The sequence below is a fragment of the Crocuta crocuta genome, unplaced genomic scaffold (assembly GCF_008692635.1).
Source record: "Crocuta crocuta isolate KB4526 unplaced genomic scaffold, BGI_CrCroc_1.0 scaffold124, whole genome shotgun sequence".
NCBI lineage: Eukaryota > Metazoa > Chordata > Mammalia > Carnivora > Hyaenidae > Crocuta > Crocuta crocuta.
This window is the reverse complement of record NW_027551573.1, coordinates 1,714,185-1,726,184: the sequence shown is the minus strand read 5'-3', so window position 1 is coordinate 1,726,184 and position 12,000 is coordinate 1,714,185. Positions and strand designations below refer to the sequence as shown.

The window sequence follows — 12,000 nt, the reverse complement described above, 5'->3', positions numbered from 1 at the left end:
TTAAACTGTATGCACTTGCAGCAAGAGAGACAGATGGACAGAGAGACAGGCAGAGAGGGGATGAATGCGAGCGAGTCTGCCTGACACTCCCCTCAGGTGGGGCAAGCACCCTGGGTGGGCTGAGACAGGCTGCGCAGGGGCTGTCCCGAGTAGCGTCGCTGCAACCGTCTTGCGGAGCTGAGTATAATACTGGTGTTTCATCCATTTGTGTTCATACACTGAGGCCCCCGAACTCAAGCCAGCCACTCCCCTCTGCTCCCCGGAGGAAGCAGGCTGGAGACAAGCAGTGTGGGGTCCTGACAAGAGACAGCACGTAGGTGTGGTGGAGACACAGGCTCGCTGTGGACACCCACTCTCTCCCGTGGGGAGTAGTCACTGGAAGGTAGACGCCAGGGACTGCATTTCCCACGTGTGGCCAGGCGAGCTCCCACTGGGGGAACCTGAGTACACATGGGAGTGTGCATGGGTCTCCTGGACCCCTTTTCTGGCACTCTCCCCTTCTAGGGGTGACCAGCGGGGTCACGGAAGCCACACGAAGGAGGCAGGACTGCTGTCAGCGGGGTCCCTAAATGACTGTGTGCACAACCCTCCACTGACCTGAAATATGTGTCTAGTGACGTGATTATGCTAAATGAGACATCTCATTGCTTAAGCCACAGGATCTGTGGGGCCTATTTGTTACAGCGGCTTAGCCTACCTAGCTAATACATGGATGTCGACATTGAACTCTTAAGAGACTTCAAGGGTAATTTTTATTATTATATCTGGTTTCTGCCTTGTTTTCTGATACTAAATTCTAACTGTATCCCTCCCCTACTGCATAAGATATGACTCCATACTAAAATGGACCACGGAACTCTGGATGAGGTTTGGGGTTTTTTTCCTGCTTCTTTAACTTTTATGAACTTTCCACAACTCTGTGGAACAAACTCCATAAAATTATTGGAAAAAAAAAGAAAAGAAAGGGCTGGAAGAGAAGCCTAATGCTTCTTGTGGCCACTCCAGGAGCAATGATGGGACAGCATGGGGATCCCAGGCCAGAGCCAGGGGACTCATCATCAACTAGAAAGCTCAGAATCTCCAGGAAAACATCTCCCATTGCCCCAGTCCTTAGATGTCAGAGACCCAGGTCCCAATGCCCTTACCATGACCTCTAAACATTGTTCCACGGACCAGTACATCCGAACCACCTGGAGGCTTGTGATGATGTGAATCCCCAGGGCACACTCTGAGGTTCTAATCCAGCAGAGCTGGGCGGGGCCTGGGAATCTGTCTTTTTAACAAGCTCCCTGCGTTCAGACTCCTCCAGGTCCCTGTGGTCCTTACCGTACCTGCTGACCTTCTCAGGGGTTTACAGCCAGCAGCCAACCTCTGCCTGTGGGCCAGAAGCCCCTCCTTCACAACGAAGTGTCCGTGCAGAGACACCTGCCTCTCTGAGTACTGTTGGGAACAGGGTCCCAGTGCATTCTATGGATTTTAAAGAACTCTTAGGCCGGCTAGAAGCAGCCTGGACAGGAGACCCAGCCCTGTCTTACTGCTCGGAAGCCACTGGCAAAGTTACGGTGGAGGGTTTTAAAAATGTCCGTACCTTTCCCCCACCAGTCACCTCCTCTTGTGTGCTCACCCCCACCCAGGCTTCCAACTCTCTGGGAACCCGGACTCACTCGGTGCCCTGCGGGCTGGACGGGTCCGACCAGGCGACCATGGGAGACTCAGCTGGTGACAGTGCCTTGAGCTCCTCGGCCTCATCATCCTGGGAGGGCAGCCTCTTCCTGCAAGGGCACGGAAATGGAAAGGGCCTTCAGCAAGGGCAGGGGCCAGAGGGGTAAGTGACTGACTTTGACCCCTGCAGATCTCCCAGGGCTCAACCTTGGGTGGGGAATGGGGCAGAGGGTGGTTGGTGCTCCTCACTTGCCTGCAGGGAGACAAGAAGGGAGGGGCCCAGCCACTCTCTGAACCTCAGTCTCCACATCTGTTCAATGGCCTAGTGTAAAAGTAACAACACTGCATTGGTATCAGGCAAACCCAGCTTGCCTCCCAGTGCTGCCTCCTATCAACGTGTGACCTCAGCGACTTACTTAAGCTCTCTGAGCCACCTCAGGTTCCCCCTCTGTAAAATGGACTAGATCTACCCTAACGTGATGAGATACTTAGCACTCAGTGGGCCCTCAGCTTAAATATTCTTCCGCCCTCCCATCCCGGTCTCCAGTCACCGTGTCCCCGGCACACCCCCTGGGTTCTCTCTCACACCACCCTTCCAGCTGCCAGAGAAGGCCTTAATTCTCCTAGAACCTCTGCCTCCCTCCCTTCGCGGCTTGGCCACTGTTCAGAACAGTGAACATCCATGGGCCATGGAGTCCCGTCTGGCAAGCCCCAGGCTCCAGGCTCCCTGCCCCCAGGGCCCCCTGTCATTCAGTCTAAGTCTGCCACAGGGCACTGCATTTGGAGCCACTGGAGTCTTAGCTGATGGCCTCTGGGTTTGGATCCACCTGTCATCCTTCCCATCCTCAACCACCGCAGCTCAGGATTCCAGAGGCTTCTAGAGGGATGTGCAGTACTTGCCTTTATTTCAGAAGGCTCTGAAACTATCCCAACACCTTCTGCCAGCTCACGGGGATGGCAGCACTCATGCACACACCTCTTTCACACTCTAATTAAAATTCACACCCTAGAGACAGAGGCAGGAATTTGCACAGGTGGGACCCAGACTCAGTCCTCCTGCGCCCAGGAGAGCACACGCTGCCCAAGACCCCAGACTGTGGATCTCAGGCCCACCCAGTCCTGCCTTGTGTGCAGCCCTGTGCTAAGCACAAGTTAGTTTATTGGATTCTTCCAACAATCTAGTAGACAGGTGGTATGCTTATCCCCATCTTACGGTAAGAACATGGAGGACCAGGAATTTTAAATGGTTTGCCTTAAGTCTCACATTGTTAAGTGGTGAGCTGGGACTCACCCCACACCAAGACTAAGCTGTGAGGCAGGGCCTTGCCTGTGCACCCCTCCGACAGGGTCTGTGGTTTCCATGGCTTTTGGACACCTACTGGTTGCCCACAATCCTCATTCTACCCTTGACCATAGGCAGTGCAACTGGCCTCTCAAGTCAGGTATCAGAATCCTCCCCTCTCAGGGCCAACTCCGGCAGATGCTCAGGCAGAGGCCTCCCCAGCTTCTCGCGGTCATATTCAACTCAGTGCTCTCTGGAATAGTCTTGTTTGTTTATTCAATTCCCTGTTCGTTGCCTATCTCGGCCCCACTAGAATGTCAGCTCCATGACAGCAGGCCCCTGTCAGGCTTCTCCTTGATGCATTCCCAGCACCCAGAGCAGAGCCTGACACATAAAGATGTTCGATAAATGTCTGTGAATGAATGAGTGGGTGCGTGAGTGAATGGATGATAGGGACAAGAGGATCCTCACAGGCCCAACCCATAAACAGAAGGCAGGGGGCTTAGATTCTATACCCAAGTGAGCCTAGTACCCTCTCTGTCCCCAGATATCGACCCCCAACCCAGCCTGTATAAAGGGACAGAGGGAGGTAGACCAGATATCTGCAACAATGTTGGCTCCATTTCTTCTGTTATTTGTGTTCTGGGCATGGTTCAATGAATGAAACATGACGATTGATGGGATGGTGAGCTGTGTTCCAAGGCTTTATGAGATCATGACTCTTTTCTTCACATTAAAATCAGAGAGCCCTCAATTGGCCACAATCAAGGAAAAGCCTGACAGGGGCCTGCTGTCACGGAGCTGACATTCTCTAGCCATCTAGCTATCTCTCTTATGGCACATTTTTTACCTTAGCTGAGAAATTTACTCAAGGACCAATGGGCGAGAGTAAGATCAATCAAGAAAAAGGAGGGGCGCCTGGGTGGCTCAGTCGGTTAAGCGTCCAACTTTGGCTCAGGTCGTGATCTCACGGTTCGTGGATTTGAGCCCCATGTTGGGCTCTGTACTGACAGCCAGCTCAGAGCCTGGAGCCTGCTTCAGATTCTGTATCTCTCTCTCTCTCTGACCCTCCTCTGCTCACTCTATCTCTTTCTCTCTCTCTCTCAGAAATAAATAAAACATAAAAAAAAAATTAAAAATCTCTTCCTCTTCCCGTGAGCGGCCTGAGGTGATCTCTGAAAATGGTTCGCTATTCACTTGACCCGGAAAACCCGACAAAATCATGCAAATCAAGAGGTTCAAATCTTCGTGTTCACTTTAAGAACACACGTGAAACTGCCCAGGCCATCAAGGGTATGCATATCCGAAAAGCCACCAAGTATCTTAAAGATGTCACTTTGCAGAAGCAATGTGTTCCATTCCGACGCTACAATGGTGGAGTTGGTAGGTGTGCCCAGGCCAAACAGTGGGGCTGGACACAGGGTCGGTGGCCCAAAAAGAGTGCTGAATTTTTACTGCACATGCTTAAAAATGCAGAGAGTAATGCTGAACTTAAGGGTTTAGATGTAGATTCTCTGGTCATCGAGCACATCCAGGTGAACAAAGCCCCCAAGATGCGGCGTAGAACTTACAGGGCTCATGGTCGGATTAACCCATACATGAGCTCTCCCTGCCACATTGAGATGATCCTCACTGAAAAAGAGCAGATTGTTCCTAAACCAGAAGAGGAAGTTGCACAGAAGAAAAAGATATCCCAGAAGAAACTGAAGAAACAAAAACTTATGGCCCGGGAGTAAATTCTGCATAAAGTACGTGCAAATAAAAGTAAAAACAGAAAAAAAAAAAAAAATTAAAAAAATCAAGAGAAAGGAACTGTCTCCCAATCCAACCACTGCAGGAGAAACACAGACAGTCCCCCTATAGCTTAAATGCAGTCATTCACAAAGTGCTGTACTGCACTTCACAGTTTGCCTACAGCTGAACGCAAGGCTTCCCTCAGTTACCTGGCTCTGGGTGTTCAAAGCCAACTCTCATCATGCAATAAATTTCTATCAAGAAGCATAAAAATGTGTGCAACCTTGACCAGGATTCCCTTTTAAGAAAAGAGCCCAAGGACAGAGAGCAGAAGCCCAAATAGATGTCCACAGCCCCATATGGGCAGTGTCAACAAGAGGTATTTGTTAAGTCCACTCTGGCAGATGGAGCAGGAGAAAAGCCACGTAGTTACCATAAATGAGTGTTAAGGAGACAGCCTGACACTATGGGAAAGGGTTTTTACTAAATGAGATGTGATCCAAACCACCCCTTCAGTTGAAACCACACAAAAGCACGGGCCCCAAACAAGATGTGGAAGAGAAGGAAGCAAAAGGAAATTGCTCTCTGTGCAGCGGTATTGTGGGTGCTTGTTTATCTAGTGTGTTTTGGTATCTCCATTCCATTAGTTTAATACTAAAATGAGGAGGTGGAAATTAGCCTTGTTACATTTATTACCCCCTCTAAACTACAGTTGAGGGTACTTGGGACAGGACTTCCTTGGAGAACTCTTTATAGAGTCCTAAGCCAGAGATTAGGACCTGGAGGTGGGGCCACAGTCCTAGTTCTGACACCAACTCACTGAGTGACTCTGTGCCCACTGCGTTCCCACTCTGGCCTCAGTCTCCCCTTCCGCCAAATAGGCAGATGGCACAGTGCAGTGAAAAGCCCAAGCGAAGCATAAAAGATGACCTTTGGGTCCCTGAGGCAGATCCCGGGATGGCGAGGGTGTCAGATTTGGCCGAAGAAGGTGGTGGTGGCTCGGGTGAGGGAGGATTCTCCACGATGAGGAGGCGGCTGTCAGCATCGGTGTCTTCCACCTGCACTTCTGGGTGCTTTTCTGTAGCGGGCACTTGGAGAGAAGGAGAGGACAGTCAGGGGGGCGGGGAGCCAGGTCCCAAGGGCCTTGCTGTGTTCTTGCATAAAGGCGCAGAAAGCACGCTTGGAGGGGTCTTGGGAAGCCTCACCTCCCAATGGGGTCCTCAGGAGCACTCTACCAGTGGGTCCAAGAATGCAGAGCCCAGGGGCCTGTGTGGGGCTCGGCCACCCCAAACCTCCGCCCAGCAGCTGCCAGAGAAGCCAGGACACCACAGCGGCCATGGAAGCTCTGGAGCCCCGCCTGGAGCCCAGCTCTCCAAATCTCAGACTGGTCTCCCTGGGCCTAGAGGAGCATCCCTGGGGTTTGGAGGGGAGGTTGGGGGATGGCACCCAGAGAGGGCAGGGGGAGGCCAGGAGGGCCCAGCTCCCAGCGCCTGGCCTAGCACCGCCTCAGCTGCTTCCTCCCTCCAGGCCTCAGCTTCCCCATCCCAAGGTAGGGGTGATAAAGGCACACGGCCTCACACTCTTGAAGGACCTCAAACAGAGACATCTGGAAGTTTCTGACTATCAGGGATAACAGCTTGTCCTTACAGTATATGCTGGCCCTGTTTGGAAATCTGTTTTGGTATTTCCTTGTTTTTGTACAGGCCCAGAGCCCCTGAAATGGAGCACCCCAACCTCTCTCCTGGCCTCTAAGAGGCCTGGTGCCATGTCCCACATCCCAAGAACCAGGTCCTCCCTGTTGAGTCTGGGTGTGGCCCTACCTCAGGCTGCATCACCCACCCCAGGTGAAGCCCAGAGGATGTGAGGGGCTGAGATGATGCCCCTCTCCCTGCCATCCCTGGGTGGGACCACTCGAGAGCGGCCAGAACAAGCCTGGGCACGGGCAAGGCAGGCGCACCCCCCCCCCCAAGTGGGGAGAGGTTGTGCTTTGAAACACTTGGATGACTTCCTTTTTAAATGGCCACCATGGGAAAAGCCAGCACTTTGTGTAATTTGGCAGATAGAACCTATTCTCTTTATTTTTAAATTTTTTTTCTTTTTTTTAAATGTTTATTCATTTTTGAGAGAAAGAGAGAGGGCATGCATGAGCGGGGAAGGGGCAGAGAGAGAGGAGGACAGAGGATACAAAGCAGGCTTGTGCTGACAGCAGCGAGCCCAATGCGGGACTTGAACTCACGAATGATGAGATCATGACATGAGCCAAAGTCAGATGCTGAGCTGCCCAGGCGCCCCACATTTGGTGGAGGGACCCTAAGCAAGACAGCTGGCATTTGTTCCACTAAAGCTTTAACTGAAACCCTCAGAGGAAGGATGAGCCAGAATGAAGAAGTTTTTAAAAACTTAAGGAAGAAGTTTTGCCAGACTAAGGAGATACCCCAGGCTTTGGAAAGCAGGAGAGAGTGTGAGGCAGAGGGGACCCCGCCCTGCTTCCCCACCCTCACCTCCAGAGGTGAGCTGGGCGGGGGGCAGAGGCACGGAGGCAGCCAGGCACCAGCCCATCTGGGATGCTCGGGGCCCCAGACTGCCCCCAGCGTGGCCCCCGGGCCACAGNCAGAGGCTCCCCCAGCCCTGCCTCACCCTGAACAGGACTCTGCACCCTCAGTGGGCCCCAGGAAAGGAAGGAAAACCCCTAAGCCCGGTGTTTCACTTTCATTGAATAATAATATTACTTAAAAATAGAGAGAATCACATGGTACGATTAAATTGTTCAGAGAATAGTAATATTTACTGTGAAGCACCTCCTATGTGCCTGCCAGGCATTTGTTCTAGTAAAATCTTAGTGCTTCATACGTATATATATTTTTAAGTGTATTTATTTATTCTGAGAAAGAGAGAGAGAGAGAGCACAGTTGGGGAGGAACAGAGAGAGATGGGGAGAGAGAGAGAGAGAGAGAGGGAGAGAGAGAATCCCAAGCAGGTTCTGCACTGTCAGCGCAGAGCCTGATGCGGGGCTGGAACCCATGAACTGTGACCAGAGACGAAATCAAGAGTCAGATGCTTAACCCACTGAGCCACCTGGTGCTCTCTGCTTCATATATAGTCACCCTTTCCCCCTTCCTGGCCATTCTAGGAGGCCTTGTTATCACCGTCCCCACATTGTGGGTAAACTGAAGCACAGAGAGGTTAAGAAACTTGCTGCCGGGCCAGGATTTGGACCCAGGCGGCCTGGCTCTAGCACTTAGGCTCTTACTTCCTCCTGAGGCTGGTGACCACACACGTAGAGGCCTCTGCTTAAACAAAACCTCACTCCGTGCCAAGCAGCATGACTGAAATGGGAATAATGCTCTTGCTACAGGCGGCCGTGGCTTGTCTGCAGCATCTAAAACTGTCACGGGTCCCACTGCAGTTGGATCAGTCTGCTGTCCCCAAGTGTGGGGCTCCCAGGGACCGGGGAGGACAGGATGATTCTGGATGGCGCAGACGAACAGAGGAAACATAGAATGAGGACATGCCTCCCATATCAATTCCCTTGAGATCGTGAATGCACAGAGAAGTCTCAGTCTGGGGCCATCATGCCCTTAACGCCTCTCTGACACACCCTAACCCCCCTCTGCAGCGAGAGAGCAGGCGTCAGTGTGAGCCCTCAGCCCACAGATCTATCAACACGACTCCGTTTTCAGTTCATTCGTGGCTATTTCTATTTACGCCTCCTACTGCTGGCTAGCCATGCTAGTTTCCCACTGGAAGAGTAATGTAAAGGTTCCTGATCAAATAAACTTAATTAAATTTAAAATAATGAATCCACTGCAAGAGAAATAACAAGCAAATAAAAGCAGAATTGGCACAGAATATAGCAAACACGGAGAAGGCTTCCATCGGGGGTGGGGGAGGTTGGGGGATGGTTTGGAGTGAGTAGATGTGGGGCTTGCCTGGGGGTTCATCCCTGGTGGCCGGGATGTCTGCGTGTCACCTCACCTCCACTCTCTGTCCATCACAAGCCAAGGAGAGGAGGACAGTGGGGGCTCTAGTCTCATGAAATGTTCGGTTCTACCTGTCTACTGACCTCCCAGGAGGCCTTGCACATCCAAAAATAAACAAATGAGAAGGGAGAGTGGGTATGTCTGGCTTGAGTTAAGGCCGAAAGTGACAGGGGCTGGTCCAGAGGCGCCAGCATGTCCCCGAGTTCTCTGTCATCAGGAAGCAAGCAGCAGGAGCCCAAAGGCCACTGCAGGAACCTTGTCACAATTAAACAGATCCGGACAGGCCCTCCTTCTTCCCTGGCCCCTAAGGATGCCTCTCCTCCTGCTCTGCCTGCACACACATGGGGGCCTCTCCTTTCCCGAAATGGAATTTGCTAGACAGATATCAACAATCCTCAGAAAGTCCAGCTCCCAGAAAATCCTCAAGGTCAGTAGGACTCCGTCTGAAATGGGCCCCCACTTTCCTTTTCTGCCCCACTCCCCTCAAGTTATTCTCTTCCTCTACCCAAGTCTCCCGGCCTAGAGATCTTAGTAACTTCTTTAAACTAGGGTGTAAGTGGCTACCTGTAAGAAAATTTGATGATCTGCAGAATGCAATGTTTAACCCAAAGAAATGAGTTGCTCATTGTGGGATTTTAGGCACGGAGATAGGGGGACTAAATACCCCTTCAGTCACCACACAGCGAGATGAAGACACCGATCAACAGGAAAAGATGGTGGCTTTCCATGAATTCAACTGGCAGCCCCACACCTTGACCAAGGCACCCATGCGGGAAACAGCCCTAGCCATGCAGAAGCACACATCACGGGCACGAGCATGCTGGGTGCACGAGATCACACTACCTAGGCGACGGACGGAGCTCCTGGTCTCCCTGGCGAAGCTGGAGTTGGACAAGGCCGTCCTCCGGGTGGTGAGGACAGGGATGCGGGTGATGGAGGGGCGGTAGCTGGGCACATTGGGGAGGTGCTCTGCCAGGACTGGGGGGGCAAGCCCTGGGGCCACCTGGCCAGGCGGCTGGTCGCGAACCAGGCGATTCAGCTCCATGTCCTGGCTTGGTTTAGCCATGGTGCTGGGGCCCGGGGGGCCTTGGCAGATGTGGGACCCTAGGCACTGCAACATCGAACACAGGGTCGGAGGAGGCACGTAGGCAGGCTCCCCCCTCCCGTGCCAACTCAGGCCAGCCGGTGCCCGCCTGCACTTGAAGCAGCTGCGTCCGAAGCCTGGAACATCACTCGTTCCATGGACTCAACATCGAAAATGTCAAGTCGTGTGGCTGGTCTACATGACAGTTCTGAGGGACAGCGCTGAGCCCCCTGACTTCTTGTCTCTCTCTGTCAACCAACCACCAGGAACATCTCCCACCTCAGACAGAAAAGGTTAAAATGAAAAAACCCAGACGTCCTCTTGGCCCAGTAGGATTTTCCATCTCAAAGAAACCCTGGAGCTCAATGAATTCCGCTTTCAACCAGAGGCAGGAACATTTCCTGGGCTTTGCATTGGAATCACTGGGGGACGTTTGGAAACGTCTGATTTTTAAAATCTCCCCAAATGACTTTGTGCATGTGCAGACATGTTTGAGAACCAGGGCTCAAGGCCACTGCCTCTCAGACACCGATGTGCAAACAAACCACAAGGGACCTTGATCTAATGCAGATTCTGGTTCGGCAGGTCTGGGGCGGAGCCTGGGATTCCATTTCTCACCAGCTCCCTGCTGACCCCAAAGCTGGTGGCTCCAGGTCCACACTTCCGAGCGGCAGACACATGGCCATGCCTCAGTGTTTCTCAGAGTGTGGGTCCCAGGCCACCTGCTTCCAGATGACCAGGGGGAGGGGGCAGAAGAGCCCCACAGAACCTGAGTCTGCACCCGGGTGACCCCGGTCTTATTCATCGCTGTGGGCTGCAGACTTAGTCGTTTCCCACAGATCACGTGTTGAAGTTCATAGGAGATGTTTTCAAAGACCAGGCAGGGAGCAAGTTCCGGACACCTGGGGTCACAACACCTGCGCCCAGTCCCATGTCAGCCGCTGGCTGCCTGGGACACAAGTATCATGGCCCCCATCATGGCCTCCTGCCTCAGTGCCAGCCATGATGTTGGGGACATTCGACACATTGTCCTACTACTCTGTCCCCTACTCTGCCCGAATGCCCTATGAGGTAGGGACTATTATTGCTCTTTTTTGAATTGGAGCCACAATTAAGAAAGGACACACACACCTGGCTCCAGGTCACACAGCAAGGAAGAGGGAGGAGCCAAGAGTGAAATGTAGTCTGAGTGGTCACTCAGCCACATACTGAGCACTTGGAGCCTCAGTTTTCTCATTTGGAAATGGGTCTGTCTGGCTCACAGGCTGGCTTGAGGAACATGGAGGCTTGTGAGGCCAGGGCTCCATGTCCGTCGGTCCTGGGCTCCCCAGCCTGGCTATCCTCGGCTCCCCTACACTCCGCCCCACCCTCCCTGGAGTCCTGAGGCTTGGGGGTGGCAGTGGTAAATAAGAGCCAAGTGCTGGGTATAGCCTGGGGATCTCAGCAGGCAAGAAAAGCTCATCAAGACCGTGGAGTCTAGGAGGGCCCTTAGCAAGCCTAGGTCCTGATCTTCACTCAGACATGCTCCGTTGCAGCCAACCCCTCTCTAGATGGCCGTTCAGAGAGCTGCAATCCCAGCGAGGCAGCAGGAGGGCTTGGCTGGGAGCGGGGTTCCGCGGGCCTCCTGGGGTCCCGGGAGCCTCCCTCAACGCCCCCTGGGGCCTTAGAAGTACATCACCAAATTCTGCTAATGTGGCTGCAGCACACAGGGAGGGGTTTGGCCTGAGGTGAGACAGGTGTAGGGACGGAGGGAGAAGGGGGTGCCCATGTACCCAGGCTGCCCCCAGCCCCACCATACACCTACCTTCGGGGCTGGCAGCCACGGCGTCCTCCTGAAGCTCCTGCAGACAGGGAAGTGAGACAGGGGCTGTGACCATCACCTCCTCCCGGCCCTAGGCCAGCCCAGACCCTGCTGGAAGACCTGTCTTCACAGGTCTTCCTGGGCCCCGACTGCCCTCTGTGCCCTGCCTGACCCGTCAGGCTCTGCCACCCCACCTTCTGGGGCATCCAGGGAGGTGGCCCCCGACGCGTGGAGAGTAGGGCACACAGGGACCCCGGGCCCCGACACCTGCACTGGCCACTTACGATAGGGGCCCTTCTCACGCAGCCCAGTGTGAGGACCAAGCAATGAAAGCAGCCGCCAACAGCACTCCCCACCTGGCCTGCCCTTCACAGCACACAACTGTGTGCGATGTCCCGGGGAGGGGATTCTAGCCCCATTTTACAAAGGTGGCCACCGAGTCCCAGGGTGGGGAGGT

At 53.4% G+C, this 12,000-nt stretch overlaps 1 protein-coding gene across 1 annotated transcript in view; it reads right to left on the bottom strand.

Annotated features, from left to right (window-relative positions):
* The window catches only part of CNGB1 (cyclic nucleotide gated channel subunit beta 1), a 72,181-nt gene that overhangs the window by 28,790 nt on the left and 31,391 nt on the right, over window positions 1-12,000 (bottom strand). Inside the window, exons 16-18 of the mRNA XM_077751247.1 lie at window positions 11,547-11,583; window positions 5,609-5,768; window positions 1,665-1,772 (exon numbers count right to left, since the gene is read on the bottom strand). Coding sequence (XP_077607373.1) covers window positions 1,665-1,772; window positions 5,609-5,768; window positions 11,547-11,583 — 305 coding nt within the window. The remainder of the gene's footprint in view (window positions 1-1,664; window positions 1,773-5,608; window positions 5,769-11,546; window positions 11,584-12,000) is intronic.